Source organism: Moschus berezovskii, chromosome 9 (genome assembly GCF_049115385.1).
Source record: "Moschus berezovskii isolate FMDL1 chromosome 9, NW_MosBer_1.0, whole genome shotgun sequence".
Classification (NCBI taxonomy): domain Eukaryota; kingdom Metazoa; phylum Chordata; class Mammalia; order Artiodactyla; family Moschidae; genus Moschus; species Moschus berezovskii.
Window position 1 is genome coordinate 41,756,865 of NC_142468.1, and position 16,920 is coordinate 41,773,784.

Here is a 16,920-nt window from a genome sequence, read left to right on the forward strand (position 1 = left end):
CTAGTTTTCTCATCGTCAGTAGGGAGACTTCTCACCTTCTATAGAATACTATTGCACATCCAACAATTCTCAGGTGAAGGTATATCAAGTCTGGAAGAAAATTCCCCTACAGAAGTAGCATTTTTGTAGTCATACACTTTTTGCACCTTTGAAGAAAACTCTAAACCTTAAAAAAAAAAAAAAAAGACAAAACACTTCTGTGTTCCTTTATTGAATCTTCTTAAAGATATTCTGACATGAGTGGAGAATTTTTGTTATCATTATTTCAGACGGATAAAATGAAGCCCAGGGAGGTCAATGGAAAGAAGGCCAAACTTTGCATTAGTAAGGAATGTTAACTTTCATCTTATTTTGCCACACCCCACAATATGTGGGGTCTTAGTTTCCCAGCCAGGAATCAAAACTGTGCTCCTGCACTGAAGTACAGAGTCTTAACCACTGTGCAACCAGGAAAGTCCCCACCCCTCATTCACTCTTGATAATCTTTCTTACTGGCCTTGCACCCCCTCTTCCTTCTTTCCATCTTTTTGTGTTCTAAATCTATCCAGCTCTGATCATTCTCCCTAAGGTAGTATTCTCACCAGTAGAAGAACTGCCCTTTACCAACACCCACAAAACCAACACATCATCTCCTGGGGCAAAAAATAATCGTCTTATTAAAATGACTAGAATGTTTCCTTTTTGACTCCCACTTTATGTCAACTATTTTGATTTGCCTTTGGAAGTTTTATGGAACCATGTGTTGACCAGATACCATGTTTTGCTGTCTATAAAAATGTAGAATGTATCAGTGGCCCCAGGTTCAGCTGATGTGGTTGCTAACGGTGAAGGGACACCTGGAGATGAACAAGCTGAAAACAAGGGAGAAGATCAAGCTGGTGCTGTGAAGTTTGGATGGGTGAAAGGTGTGCTGGTAAGAAAGTTCCTATATATATACACAAATGAAAACTATCTGTTCAATGTCCTACTGGATTACATGCTAACAAGGCCTGAAAACAAGAGTCACAAAGATGCCTCGGTGTTGCCCCACTGTCACTTCTCAGGTCCTTTTTCATGCTCCTTCAACCCACAGGTTCGATGTATGCTGAATATCTGGGGTGTCATGCTCTTCATTCGCCTCTCCTGGATTGTTGGAGAAGCTGGAATTGGTAAGCACTACCCCCACCACCCACTACATACTTTTCAATGTAAATTTAAAACTCAACAAGCAACTTGTTTTCACCATTAATGCTGAATGTCAGATGAAGGTCACAGAATTAATCTGCATTTGAGCTCGTTTACTTTGCTTCTCTGTCAATGTTTGTCAGGGAGGAAAGGTAAAGGGTTAACTCCTAGGAGGCTGGAATTTTCCAGCTTGCCAGCCAGATAAATGCTCAAGTAAATATTTCATCTTCTCATAGAGTTTTAGGTGTACAGGTATATAGAGATTCATTCATTTAAAATAATAAATGTTTGGGGACATGCTGGCATTCATCAGAGTATCCCCTTTATGATTATTGACAAAACTTTACTAAACAAAAGTAACTTGTAGAAAAACTAGGGAAAATGTGACTTGACTAATAAAAATGCTGAATTTCCAAAAAAAAGAATTGTGTTACTTTCAAGTACATGCAGTAAGAAAACAAAAGTTAATTAAGTATTGCCGGATAAAAGTTTAAATAATAGATAATAAAATAAATAAGATAATAACTATTGCTAATTTTTCTCAATGGAAAGTGGATGATGTTGAAATGATTTTGAGTGCTTAGTTAACGTTTTTAGATATTATATTCCATTTAAAATACTGTTTTTGATGGAAAATATTTTTATTGAGAGTATATTACTTAAATTTATATGAAAATTTATTTGAATGCTATTGAAGTTTCTGATTCAATGTGACAAAAATTAATGGTGCTTTCCATATGTGGAAAATACGTTATATTTAGAGGGGGGCAAAGCTAAAAATCATGAGTATCAAGAAAATAGAAGTTCAGATGTGCTTTCAGATTCTACTCCAAAATGTGTCTCAATTCACATATAAAAGGTACTTGGTCATTATTTACTGCCTTCACTCCTCAAAACAGATTCAGAATCACCAGAAACTTAACATGAGAAAGAAAGAGTTGGAACCAGTTCATAGTTTTTCCTTATTGCATGTTTGGCAACTGCTGGGTGCCTGACAAAAGGCTGCTTGCTGGCTTTATGATGCATATCAAATGAACACTTACAGCCTCGGGTCCAAAATAAGTCTATGCTCTTCCATGGAAAATCTGCATCTTAATATTGCCAAGCTGTTGCTCCAGGGTTTCATGCAAAATTAGTTTTTTAAGGGCAGTTTAGTAACTTATTGAGATCATCAGGAAACAATACTTTGTTTGGAGGTGTGAGTGTGGCCCAGGGCAAGAGTGATTGTTTTGAATGCAGTTTATTTGAAACCCATATGTTTGGGCAATAATCTGAACTTTAATCAGATCTCACATTATTCTTCCCAGTCAATCCAGCTTCATGATTATTGCAAAACTGCGGAATATTAAGACTTTTCTCTTGTGCTAAACTGTTTATTATACTTTCAGACATCAATATTGTTTCAATAAAGATCTTTTATTTAAGTAGTCAAGTCTAACTTCAGAAGAGAGTAGAGTTCTACCTAAATGGGTGTCCAGTGGGTTTTTCTATGAATGGAGGTTTTTGGTTTTTCTTTACTCTGAGAAAATAGACTTTAGTGAGTAGTAGAAACTTAACTCTCAACCTTACTCAGTTTTACTGGACTTTGCTACAGTCTTAAAACTGAATGAGTTGATTAAGTCACTGTCTGGGTCCCATTTGTGTTCTTTTTATCAGGAAAGAAAACAAATGAGTCTGTACTCTCTTCTTGCTTTATGAGGAGCTTGGGAAAGAAACCTGAATACACTTTCAAACTCAGACTCTGGAAACAAAGCCAGAAGGAAGCTGTAGCCAGGAGTAATGGCAGCTATAGTCCTTGGGTAACCATTCTGGGGACATAAGTTGTGGCTGCCTCGTCCCCAAAATATACACTAGAATGAGCTGATAATGCCATCTACTTGTTCTCTGTCTTGACCACTTTGGCTGGGGCATGTAGTATCCAAAAAACTTAACCATCAAGCAAGAAAGAAGAGTGTGAAAAGCAGATGAGACTGAAGCAAGTCATTTATATTCTGTGTATTTCACTTTCTCATCTGAAATTAGGGAGATGGATTAATTGTTTCCCAATCAATTCTTTGAAGATAAAGCTAAAGAATCTTCCTTAACAGGCAGACACAAATTGAGATAGGCTAAGGATAGCTCAATAATCTTCAGACTGCAGGGTGCTTAAGAATTATCTGGGAAGTTAGTTACAACACTGCAGAATCCTGGGATTCACTTGGAAAGATCCAAAGTCAGTGAGTCTGGGCATTTTAAATACGCACCCCAGGCATTTCCTGAAGCAGGTGGTTCAAGGACCCAAGTTTGAGGATGAACCTGATATTTTCTAAGTTGCTTTTACCCTGGGATTTTATATTTGATTGTGAGATGTATGCAAATCCCTTGCTGTTTAAATACATACTTTATACCAGGATTCTAAATAGTTTACAGAAATATACACAATGCAAAAGAATAAATTAAGAATTGTTCAGAAAATAAAGGCAAACAATAGGAAGGTAGGAAAATACTAAAAGTCAGACTAGTTTTAATATCATGAAATGCAAACTATATGATTCAGTCCAGTTGCTGGGGTAAGCTAAACATTTGCTATGAAACAACATCAAGAGTTAATGAGCAACAAAATAAAAGAAAACCATCTTTAGTGGCACACAGACCTGAAACTGCACAGTGATATAAAGGCAATGCTCATTACAGGATCCCTGTAAAAGATACAGAGAATTTAGTGCAATCATTTCTTACAACACCAAGTGTTTAAGATAACCTCTAGAGGCCAAACCAATATAGTCTAAGTTTGCATCTCAAGCCCAACTTAGCCTCTTCCTACTGCATTTTAAACTGTAAAAGAGCATAGAAACTTCAGCTAGAACCAGGATATAACTGAAAGGGTCAAAAGAGCCAGCTTCCAATACTTCATTCCCATTTTTGTTCTTAACCTCCCTCCACTTCCCCTTCGTCTAGGGCATGACCAGGAAGATCACAGCTTCTCTTAGCTGACTGTCCTTCTTACATCCTTGGAACAAAAGAGCCTACCAGCAACAATTATGAAGCATTCACTTTGTCAGGGAACACACCAAACAGGCACAGGCAAGCACATTCTGGCTGCAGCCAGCATGAGTTCAGTGCCTGTGAGTCTATAAGTTCTCCCTGAATTTAGGGTTGACCTCCTGGCTCAGCAGTAAAGAATCCACCTGCAATGCAGGATGATGCAGGAGAAGCGGGTTCAATCCCTAAGTCAGGAAGATCCCCTGGAGGAGGGCATGGCAACCCACTCCTGTATTCTTGCCTGGAAAATCCTGTGGACAGAGGAGCCTGGCAGGCTACAGTCCATGAGGTTGCAAAAGAGTTGGACATGACTGATAGTTTCTACAGGACTTGGTCCATTGAAGAAGGTAATGAAGGGATTGTCAGGCGAGTGTATACTCCTCAGTTCTGTCTCACCACAACAAAGATTTGGACGGACATTAAAGCCCTCGGCCTGTCACAGCTCTCGGGTCTTATACCTCTCAGGTTATAGAGCTATAGCTCTATAGCTCTCAGGTCTCCAACGGACCATGTTATAGCTCTTAGACAAATCAGTATTACAGCTCTGTTTTATTTAGATAATAACAGGAAAATCCATCCTCGAGGCATGAGGGCATGTCAACCCAAAGACGCGAAGAGAAGAGCGCCCTAGCGTGCGGGAGAGAAAGAGAGCCCTTTGGCTTCTCTTTCTATGTTTTTCTTTTCCCCCTGGGCCTGCCCTATGTAAATTGGGTCAGCCAGGAGTGTTGTTTGTTCTACCTGAGGTCCTCACTCTGGTCCTCGTACCTTCGTTTTATTTTTGCGGGCTTTTCTCTCACTTATCGTTTAGCCTCTGCCATTCTGGACTCTTTTTCCCTATTCTAACTACCTAACAGGATGAAAGTGAAAGTGGCTCAGTCCTATCTGACTTTTTGCAACCCCATGGACTACACAGTCCATGGAATTCTCCAGGCCAGAATACTGGAATGGGTAGCCTTTCCCTTCTCCAGGGGATCTTCCCAACCCAGAGATCAAACCCAGGTCTCCCACATAGGAGGGAGTTTCTGTACCAGCTGAGCCACAGGGAAGCCCAAGAATACTGGAGTGGGTTGTTGAGGTCCTTTAATGGACTGGAACCTGGTGGTCTGTAGTCAACAATGGAAAGTAACAGTGAGAGAGAAAAAGGCTGATATTCTTTGGTTTAGGCAGAAAACCAATAAAACTCTTGACACAGAGCGAGAGAGAGCGAGAGAGAGAGAGAGAGAGAGAGAGAGAGAGAGACCCAAGCTCTGATGGAACAAGGGTGTTTTATTCAACATAGTGTGGGTATATATACTGTCTTACAAGGTAGCTATTTTCAGCAAAGATAAAGATCAAAAGTCAAGACTTACAAATTATCAAGGAAACATAAGGCATCCCATATAAAAGAGAGGGTTGTAAACAGTTACTTTTCACCGGATGGAAAAACTAACGAAGGAAATGCATGTATTCCTCAGCCTCGGGAGAGTTTTGCCACTCCACTTAATTCCTGAATATTCAGGAATTAATAAGGAACAGAGGATTCATGACAGATCCAAAATAGCACACAGGAAGCCTCCTGTTAAATGCTTCCTGACAGTGGGCAGCCTATCCCTTCTCCAGGGGATCTTCCCAACTCAGGAATCGAACCAGGGTCTCCTTCATTGCAGATGGATTATTTACCAACTGTGCTATGAGGGAAGCCTTCAATGAAGGGGAGGAAGTTAAAAGTTTCCCTCTACTCATCTTAGGCTCATTGGCTAGTTGCTGCTGCTGCTGCTGCTGCGTCACTTCAGTCGTGTCCGACTCTGTGTGACCCCATAGACAGAAGCCCACCAGGCTCCCCCCTCCCTGGGATTCTCAAGGCAAGAACACTGGAGTGGGTTGCCATTTCCTTCTCCAATGTGTGAAAGTGAAAAGCGAAAGTGAAGTCGCTCAGTCGTGTCCGACCCTTAGCGATCCCACGGACTGCATCCTACCAGGCTCCTCTATTCATGGGATTTTCTAGGCAAGAGTACTGGAGTGGCTTGCCATTGCCTTCTCCCCATTGGCTAGTTAGTGCCCTGTAAATTAGACTGACAACATACAGATTAAAAAGAGAAAAACAATCAGAAGTTTATTAACATGTGCATCCATTGTGCCTATAAATGGGAATCCTCAGTGATTAGTAACTCAAAGGGGTGGTTAGAATTTGGTCTTATACAAGCATCTGAGCAAAAGAACAACACATTTTTAGAGAAATAACAAGACAAAGGAAAAGACTGAATGTCTAGAGTGGCACATTGTGGAAAGGCAAATATGTGGGGGAACTAGTGGAAGATAAGGCCTAGTTAGTAAAGTCTATGTAGATTCCTCTAGTACCATTTCCAGCTGTCTCCAGTCTCTAGCTGATAACTATCCCCAGGAGAAAGGAAAAAGGAGACACCTTTACAAATTTATGTCCTGCCTTTAGGCAAATAAGGGGAGATATCTTCTGTTTTTCAGTTGTCTTTAGCTCAAAGTAATCCTTATGCTAACATGGCAAATTTGGCAACAGAATATTCTGCTACCCTTCAGTGTCCTCCTGGCTGTGCATTTCCTGAAACTGAGAACAGCCTTGCCTTCCTCTGAATTCTGGTCTACTTTCTCCCTCTCATAGTAAATGTTTCTGCACCATAAGATCCTTGAGGGCAGCTTTTTTCATTTTTATTTTTTGTTGCATTTCACATACTGCCTAACACAGCTGGATATACAGTTGGTTTTTAAAAAACAATAACCGTTACGACTACTGTGGATATGATTAAAAAGCAGCACCTTTGATTATGTACTGTGTGGCATGCACTATGCTACTTTACACATGCATTCTATCTTTACACATGCATTCTGCCTTTACATGTGCCACTACTTTCTTTATACATGGCCACTTTACACACATTCTTTCTAATTCACTGCCATTTCTGGCTCAGAAAATAGGTAACTTATCAGAGTTCACATAGCCAATAAGTAAATGCAGTCTGATTTGATTCTTTCTACTTTATTCATCTGCCAGATGAATAATTTTCTGCACTATTAATATATGTAATTTTCTACTCCTACACAATCAAATATACATAAAAAGATAGTTGAACATTTACCCTTTACTAATAGTATTAGCAGCTTGGGATTGTTCAGGCCAATTATTATGTTCATGGGTGTCTAGAACTTCATAAATAGTGAGGTTCACGTTAAACTTTGACCAGCCATAGTTTCTCAGTTAGGTGCAACTTTCTACTGCATATCTTAGGACTTGGGTTTCTTGAATCTGTGCTACCATGGGCAGAAAACTTCAAAGCTGAACATTTCCTCTGTGGTGGCTTCCAGACCAGCTTGTTAAACTCAGATGTGATCCTTTGGTGATTACTCTAGACTTGCTGACTTTTTTGTAAACAATCTAAATGGATTATTCCACCATTTAATTGCCTTTATTTTTCCTTTCTCAACTGAGGTCTTGGTGTGATTATCATCGGCTTAGCCGTGACAGTGACTGGTATCACTGGTTTATCCACCTCTGCTATTGCTACAAATGGATATGTCAGAGGAGGTAATTAAACTTGTGACCCACACGATCATTTGTAAGGTAAAGGAACACAGGCTCAGAGAGTTCACCACTGACATTTCTGAAGTGTTTTCAAAGGTAATCCAAGTTGGTTCTTTTTTTTTTTTTTTCTTTTTTTACCCTGCCAGGCAAGAGAGATGCAAGAAAAATGGAGAAGGATTTAACCTTTGTCAAAACCCCAGCTCTCTCATTCAGGTTCCTCTCAAGCAAAAGAGAAGGTCAAATGTTATGTTTTCTCTTTTCACAGCCAGGGTAACTTCTCTCCCAGGACACCAGCATAAGTCAACTTTTTCTTTCCAGGGCCGCATTTTAGATTGTGTTTACTTTTGGAGACCATCCTTCATCATAATGAGCAGTTCTCTGACTTGATCCTTATACCAGGCAAACCAGTTTCCCTTTAGCACGAAGGAACTCCACTGGGGCCCCAAGGCTTGGATGTGAAAACTTAAATTCAAAGCAGTATAGTTTGCAGCAATAGGGAATCCAAGGAAGAATAGTAAAATGTAATATCTTCTCTTTCATTGCTAACAGGTCTTGGCGTTCTCATAATTCTTCTTTCCACCATGGTCACTTCTATTACTGGGTTGTCAACTTCTGCAATAGCAACTAACGGGTTTGTTCGTGGAGGTAAAATTCCTAAGATATCTAAATATTCTCAACACTTGCTATGGGTAGGCAAAAACTTTTTATTATACTTTACTTCTTTTTGGTGGGAGCAAGAAAGTAGCTCGATGTTCTTGAAGATGGACCCAGAAGAAAACATAAGGTACTGTCTATATAGCCCCCATCTATTCTGATCAGCTGTGGTCTCTTATCTAATGGTCCTCTCTGGCACATTGCAGGTCATGGATCCCATATGCACAGATTCCTTGGGTAAATGCTTTACTTTTCAGGCTACTTCACAACTTCAGCTGGCGTTTCTTGAAAACTGATTCCTCAACACAGCTTCAGTTTTAAAGTTTAGTACATTTCAGGTACCTTTTAGACCTTCCTATACCTGGATGCAATGGGATCTTTTAGAACATTTCTAAATGTTCCAAGAGAGAAGTCCAAGAGAGAAGCAATCATCCTAAGTTCTCTGCATGTTACTTCCCACTTGCCACTTCTTGAAGTCCTGGAGCCAAATACCTTTCTTGGGGGATTTTTCAGGTCTTGGAGTCATCATCATCGGCCTGAGTGTGGTAGTGACAACACTTACAGGTATTTCTATGTCTGCTATTTGCACAAATGGAGTGGTAAGAGGAGGTAAGCCAATCCATGCACTTGTGACTACAAGCTTTGATTATGTAGTGATGGCTAGAGTTGGTTAATGTTGGAAGTAAAATTTGTATGTTGATAATTAGCTCCCAAAGGATTCAAACAAAACAAAACAATCCAAAATTTAAATAGCAAGGCATGATTATTTTCACCTAAAATTGAGATCTCCAGAAAAGAGATCCAATCACATGGGCCCAAATTTGTGATTGATCATGTTTATAAAGCAGAGAATGACCAGATGTCTAGAAAGAAAGTGTGTGTTAAAGTGAAATAAATGGTTTCTTTGTGCCTTGGATGAGCCCCGCCGGCTCTTCCCCAGGCCCTCTTAGAAGGGGTCTTCTTGAGCATCCCAGCTGACACTCCTGACACTTCTCATTCAGTAAGCCATCAGAGTTCAGCCCAACGCTATGCTACCAATGGCCAACAGGCTTCAGAAGATTCTCAAAAAGAAAAAGGGTTACTTTCAAATCATCCAGGAAATGTGGGCCTGGGCTGGAAATGAGTGAGTAAAGTTTGTCATTGTTCTTCAAACTTCCTTTCTTCCTCGACCAAGTCTAGTAATTGGCTGCTAATTTACTTAATGTAATTAGGACAATGGAAATAATGAGGATTTGCCCAACACAAACAAAAATTTACATTTATAGAGAAGGTGTTGCCCCTTCACCCAAAGGAGTTACTATGGAGGAAACAGTGAAAAGTTTCAGCGAAAGATAGTTTTGGTTGTAGGTCTGTGTGTTCAATGTCATTCTTCTGCCAATAGTTCAGTACAGGAAGTCAGGAATTCACACGGTCTGTGATAACATCCAGTCTCCTAGGCCTTTCAACAACTATTTATTTTTGCCTTCAGAACTCAGAACTTTCTCTCAGAACTCTCAAGGTGATTAGCCATTCTGGCTCAGTCTTTCTCATACCCAGAAGTACACAGCCATGTGTAGAACTTCCTTTTCAAAGTCCAAGATAGGAGCAATCATCCTAAGTTCTCTGCATGTTACTTCCCACTTGCCACCCCCATTCACATATGGGTATTTGGGGATAACCATGCTTTCTTGAGCTAAAATCATCAAAACTAAGTCTGATGTATAAAGCGGATAATACATAGCACTATATAGTTATCAATTTTAATGCAGTAAATATATACCAAAATTTATACCAGAAATGAAGCTTGAATGACATTGATAAACTTTACCTACTTCATTTTCTGCCTGTGCCTGCCCGTTTCTGGAAATTTCAGATACGAAATTATTAATCTGAACTCTCTAATGAAGTTAGAGACAAATAATTTTATATTTTCAAAAGACAAAGAATTTGAAAGAAAAGTTTGTTATATTCTTATTTGTAGCATTTGTATACTATGGGTTTTGATAAATTAGATTTTATTTAGTCAAGATAGTTCTATTGTAGATTATACACAGAATTCAAAGAAGGGCTAAGTTATTCATTAAGTTGACACAAGATTTCTAAAATTACTAGGATTTGTAATATTTTTATTAAAATAAAAAATTAGAATAGTTAATATTTTAAATGTTCTCAGACAGTCAAAATTATTTGGTCATATAAACTAAATCCTTTAGCAGTTCGTCAGTATAAAACATGTTCATTTCTTGTTTCAGGTGGGGCCTACTATCTTATTTCCAGAAGCTTAGGGCCTGAGTTTGGTGGCTCTATAGGCTTGATCTTTGCTTTTGCTAATGCAGTGGCTGTTGCTATGTATGTGGTGGGATTTGCTGAGACTGTGGTAGATCTTCTTAAGGTAATTAAAAGCTTTTGTTCTCTTCATTCAAGCAAGATAATTCGGTTTAATTTGCTTTTCCAGGGCACTAGGGGATATCATTATGGCAAGATGAGAGGAAATAGATTTATTGTGCAGAATGTGGAAGCTGAATATAGTTGGCATCAGAACTTCTTAGAGTCCTGGCTCTCACACTTATCAGCTGACAGATTTTGGACCAGTCCTGTTGTTCATCTGAACCTTGCTTTCCAAATCCATAATATGGGTTAATAATATTGTCCTATGTCTTTCATATAAATGTGGTACAGATCAAATGAAATAATGGACATGAAATACAGGGTAAAACATGAAAGAAAAGATAAATAATGAGCATTATTGTCAGCATCAATATTACTATTATGGTTACATATGTCCAAAGGGAAAGAAAGTTCAAACATTAGGACTCACTGTAGGAAACTGGGCATTTTTTAGCATAGGTGCTCTGTCTGGATGGTATATATGTGAGCACATTAATTAACTAGTATATGAGCTAGCTTCCAGTCCTCCTTCTGTGGAAGTGATAGCAGATACTGAATTCAATAGGTAATAGTACCTCTATTTGAAAATCAGATGAATAAATGAGTGGGTTGTATAGTTCATAGTTTGTTCTTTAATTGAGTAACACTTATTTTTTGATATTCACATTGGAGACCACTCATTTTCATCTCTCTAGGATTCCCCTTGACACACAAAAATACCTGGTTGTTCTCCTGAAACAAAACGTGATAAGTGTACATACCCTTAATTTTACTTAGTTCTACAATAGTTTCAAAAGCTGTGCCTAGAATGGATCTCTAAAAATTTTAACTCCTAACCTTGGCTATCAAAGGCTTATTATTACAGGAAAAAGTAATGCTAGATGTTTTATCTTCTCAAATTTATGAGCACTTCATTTTTCTGTTATCCCCAGACAGCAGGGCATAGTATCTCTTTTTACTGTTAAATGCTACAATAGCACATACAGATCAAAACAAAAAACTTCTAACTATTTAGGGGGGATTTTTTGTTGCTGTTGTTCCAGGAGAGTGATTCGATGATGGTGGATCCAACCAATGACATCCGGATCATAGGCTCCATCACAGTGGTGATTCTTTTAGGAATTTCAGTAGCTGGAATGGAATGGGAAGCAAAGGTCAGTTTCTCAAAATGATATTACCAACAACTGCTAGTCAGCTTCTTGAACAAATTGCAGGAATAGAAGGAACTCCATTTTCAAAAGGAATTGCTATTATTACTTTCTATGGTAAAAGGAGCCTAGTCAGTGTTCAGTGGAACAGCAAGTCCTCAAAGCACAAAGTCCAGACAGTAGTAAGTCATAGCTCATGTGATCAGGCCGATACTTTGTCCTTTATTCTGTAGTCACAGTGACATAGCCAACAGGATTGCTGCCATCTTCATGCACAGACCCCTTGTGGTCACAGCAATAGTACATACTGGAGGCCTGTGTCTTTTCCTCATTTCCCTGGTATCCCCTTCCTCGCTGACTGTGAATGCTGACATCTACAAGATATGACAAGTGTGTTGGGAGAAGATAACAGAGGCAGAAACTGTCATTCCCTCCTAAAATCCCGTACTCCAGCAGCAAATCTAAGGGTACCAGAGGCCCTGGAACTAGAGAATATCTGGATTTAATGATTAGTATGTTGTTGTTTAGCCACTAAGACATGTCTGACTCTTTGTGACCCCGTGGACTGTACCTGCCAGGCTCCTCTGTCCACGATTCTCGAGGCGAGAATACTGGAGTGGCTAGCCATTTCCTTCTCCAGGGGGTCTTCCCGACCCAGGGATTGAACCCATGTCTCTGCAATGGCAGGCAGATTCCATCTGAGCCAACAGGGAGGTCACTCAGTGATTAGTATACCAGTTAGTAAATTTCTGAATGGTGGGGAGAATGCCTTTTGCTTGCTTCGTAACTGTCTACAGTGACCAGTACAGTCGAAACTCCTAGGTTCCTATGTGCCTGGAGGTGCAGTAACTAGACCTCAAGTGGTCACCAGAAATGGAAAGATAGCCAAAACCTCCCATTTTATATAAGGCAATAGGAAACATTCTTACATGGCGTTTATTTGTGGGTTATGCATTCACACATTAAACAAAAACTGACAGAGTGCTTATCATGTGCTGGGTATTCTGCTAGGCACTGGATATTCAGTGTGACCCACACAGGCACAGTCCTTGCCATAGCTGAGCATATGGTCTATGGGGAGATGAGTAATAAAAGAGTAAATATAGAATGGTAAGTTGTGAAAGTGGTATAAAGGAAATAAACAGGGCCCTGAGATAGAATGTGGCAGGGGGAACACATGTTAGATTACTCCCTGAGGGAGGCAGTGTAGTTTCATGACAGTAGAAGGTAGAATTTCGAGCTCCAGCTCTGTAGTTAGAGTGGATTTGAACCGGTTTATGTCTATACAACCTTTGGTGAATTACTTAACCTCTCTAGCCCTCAGTTTTTTTTTTATCCTTTAAATGATGATAGCAGTATTACCTACTTCATATAGTTGTGGGTGGTTATTATTTACCTGAAAGGATATTGGTAACGTTAAAACTGCATCTGTTGTACTGTGCTGCTGCTGCTGCTGCTAAGTCACTTCAGTCGTGTCCGACTCTGTGTGACCCCATAGACGGAAGCCCACCAGGTCCCCCGTCCCTGGGATTCTCCAGGCAAGAACACTGGAGTGGGTTGCCATTTCCTTCTCCAATGTGTGAAAGTGAAAAGTGAAAGTGAAGTCGCTCAGTCGTGTCCGACCCTTAGCGACACCACAGACTGCAGCCTACCAGGCTCCTCCATCCATGGGATTTTCTAGGCAAGAGTACTGGAGTGGCTTGCCATTGCCTTCTCCGCTGTTGTACTGTAAGCCCTTACTAAACACTAGCTGTTACTATTTAGATTCAGTGGGCAAGAAAGCCTCTGTGAAGACGTAGGTTTACAAAATGGAGGGACAAGTGCATTTCCAGCTAAGGGGAACAGCCAAGTCAGTAAACACCTTGAAATGTCAGAGGGACTAAAGAACAGATGATTTGGCTGGTCAGCCTTGGAGACAGCTTGTGCTGAGCACACACGGGTATGAGAGCTCGGCCTCAAGTGCACTAGGCATCCTGGGAATTCTATGCCTCATTCTGCGTTCTCCTGGTCCTGCGGTTAGTCCCAGGAAGGGGAAGAATCCACAGGTACTCTGCCGAGGAAAGAAGACAACTCTGTCAGTGTTAAATCTTTTGGCTCCATTTACATTCCTAGGGACACTGCACTAAGTTATCCCCTTAGTACTTAGAATGCTCTTGAAATATCACCTTCAAGTGCCCAAGCACATGAGTGCATGCGTGTTTAGTCGCTGTCGTGTCTGACTCTTTTGCAACCCCATGGACTATAACCCACCAGGCTGCTTGGTCCATGGGATTTTCCAGTGAAGAATACTGGAGTGGGTTGCCATTTCCTCCTGCAGGGGATCCTCCCAACCCAAGGACTGAACCCACATCTCTTATGTTTCCTTCACTGGCAGGCGGATTCTTTACCGCTGCACTACCTCAGAAGCCATGCACCCGTTGAAAATGTAACGTCTATTCTTAGGCCAAATAAGGCTTATTAAGATGCCATTTTATAAGAACACCCTTATTACCTACACTGGATAGTAGACTCTTAACTGGAATTATTAGATAGGGTCTTTATTCAGTGGGCATTTACGACTTTTATAACTATGTAAAAAGTCATTGAATAACTCTAATTTGACCTCCTGTTACTTTGTCATTCCAGGCTCAAGTGATTCTTCTGATCATTCTTCTCATTGCTATTGCAAACTTCTTCATTGGAACTGTCATTCCATCCAACAATGAGAAAAGGGCCAGAGGTTTCTTTAATTACCAAGGTATGTGTGTCAAATAGCTTGCTTTGCAATAAAAGCTTCTTCTTTGCCCGCCCCCATCACCATCCCCATGACCCCTGCCCTGGCCACTGGAGTCCCAGGGAATAGTCTCAGGTTTGAGTCAGGAGAGCCAGAGTTTGTCTCAACCTTGCTGCTTGCCAGCTAGACAGGTCACCTAACACTATTTGTCTCAGATTTTCCTGCCAAGGTGGGAATGATAATAGCAACTTCCTAAAGCGACGCTGAAAACCAAGTAAGATAGCGGATGTTAAAGTGCTTTGAAAACCTTAAAGTGCTGGAACCTAAAAGATAAACCTCTCCTTAAGCAGCAAAATATAAAGAAACTATATATTTTTGGACTAAAAATAACCGTGTACATGCACAGGTGGGGCAAAATTATAGACAAAAGATTATAGACAAAATTATAGACAAAGAGACCAAAAAAAATCCATCTGCCACTTTTGAAAAGTCTAGAGCAAAAATAGGGGATTAAAAGCAAAAGCACATGCCCCCTGCACACAATATTACCTCAGGGGTGGTCAAAACACATAAGCCCAGCCCTTTGGCCCAACCTCTGGACACATTCCCTACCCTCACCCCATATAAGGAACAAGCTTAACTTTGCTCAGGGAGCCAGAAAACAAGGGAACCTGTTATTTGTTCTGGCTCCCCTCTGCTGCAGCTGGGGCCCCAATAAAGCCTTGTCTGAAAAAAATAAAAAATCTTAAAGTGCTGCACATGTTGTCTCTGTCAAACAGTAGGGGTGTCTGTGCAGAAAAGGGAACACAGCTCAGACAATGTGCCCAACCACTGGGAGCACCAAAGCCAAACACGGGCATTTTTTCATCCCGCTAGTCGTTTTTGTACCTTGCTTTCTTATGACATTATCTAGGTGAGCATCACTGTCAGGTTTTCAAACAGAAAAGACTGTAGGAACTATTAACATAGCAGCTGTGATCAAGGCATAAACATTGACTTCTCTCTTCTATCCTACTCCACCTATCCCCTCTTTCCTGGCTTTCCACCCTAGCATACTTAAGAATCCACGGCTGAGGTTTTTTATATTTCCCTTCAGTGTTTACCTGGTTGCCACTATTTGCTCCCTTTTTAAATCACATCACTTCTTTCTTCCTGATTCTTTTTCTTTGTAAAGATTGTCTTGCTTGATTTGCATATCCTTTTCCTTTTCCTTCTTTTCTCTTTTTCCAGCTCCTGCTATAAATTTTTTGATGTTTTCAATTTTTTTCTTCTTATTTTTGCATTTCCCTAGATTCTTTTGTTCACACTTTTCTTCCCTCCTTTTCTTTCTTTGTTTTCCCTTCTGTTTCTCTTTTTTTCTAGATTGTTTCCATTTCATTTAAATAATTTGGTGACAACGTGTAGAATATTTTTATTTTATGACCAAAACTCCTCACTATATATGAGAATTCTTATACATGAGAATTTGATATAAGGATCTAAGATCCAGTCTCCAGTGACAAAGGCCAGGGAGGTTAGAACATTAGTATCAAAACTGTAAGGTAGCTTCATCCACAAGGTTCTACAATTCGACAAAAAAAAGGGGTGTAGTAAGGCAATATGCTGATTAAGGTATATATACATGTGAGAATGTAGTTGTATGTGTGCAGGGCAATATTATGCAGTATATTTGTGAGTTTGACAGTTCAATCATGAGAGAATTTTCTGTTTCCTTCTTTTTTAGTCTTCTAGATTCAAAGAACTCAGCATGGGTCTCCATTTTCAAGAAAATTATTGACTTTTCAGAGTATATTCTAGAGATTTAAAACCTTGTGACATGTATTTTGATACCTGGCAAATAGTAACATGAGGTTCATCAAGATTATACCAATATCTTCAAGCTCATTCCATTTAGATTATAGGAACACATTTATATTTAGGGCTACAGAAGCTAAAGGTAACTTTATCTCCTACCAGTGAAGAAAGTCTACATGATAATTTTCTCATTATTTGTGTTGCAGCATCAATATTTGCAGAAAATTTTGGGCCAAGCTTCACAAAAGGAGAAGGCTTCTTCTCTGTCTTTGCCATTTTTTTCCCAGCAGCAACTGGGATCCTTGCTGGTGCCAATATTTCGGGAGATTTGGAGGTATGTTATTTCCTCTGCTTTGTACTTCTAAGAAGCAATGGTGCAGTTGGGCAGGACAGGGAGCTACAGACATCAACAGTGACCATGTTTCTCTATAGATTTCAAAGCTGTAAGATTTATTCAAGGTTTCCTAGTTATTTAAAAAGTTCTCTCTCTTAATTACAAATTTTACTGCCAAATTATCCTATTCCTG

At 39.9% G+C, this 16,920-nt stretch overlaps 1 protein-coding gene and 1 long non-coding RNA gene across 5 annotated transcripts in view; one reads left to right on the top strand and one right to left on the bottom strand.

Annotated features, from left to right (window-relative positions):
* SLC12A1 (solute carrier family 12 member 1) overlaps positions 1–16,920 on the top strand; it is an 88,724-nt gene that overhangs the window by 8,156 nt on the left and 63,648 nt on the right. Inside the window, exons 2-9 of one of the 4 annotated variants that reach the window (XM_088839587.1) lie at positions 782–913; positions 1,073–1,148; positions 8,267–8,362; positions 8,885–8,980; positions 10,603–10,742; positions 11,782–11,892; positions 14,512–14,623; positions 16,600–16,727. In XM_088839587.1, coding sequence (XP_088695713.1) covers positions 782–913; positions 1,073–1,148; positions 8,267–8,362; positions 8,885–8,980; positions 10,603–10,742; positions 11,782–11,892; positions 14,512–14,623; positions 16,600–16,727 — 891 coding nt within the window. Of the gene's footprint in view, positions 1–781; positions 914–1,072; positions 1,149–7,624; positions 7,721–8,266; positions 8,363–8,884; positions 8,981–10,602; positions 10,743–11,781; positions 11,893–14,511; positions 14,624–16,599; positions 16,728–16,920 lie in introns of all 4 variants that reach the window. The other 3 variants (XM_088839589.1, XM_055435471.2, XM_088839588.1) reach the window with 3 other exon arrangements.
* LOC129562412 (uncharacterized) overlaps positions 10,943–16,920 on the bottom strand; it is a 96,102-nt gene continuing 90,124 nt past the window's right edge. The window contains exon 6 of the long non-coding RNA XR_008687195.2: positions 10,943–11,869. This is a non-coding gene — a long non-coding RNA (uncharacterized LOC129562412). The remainder of the gene's footprint in view (positions 11,870–16,920) is intronic.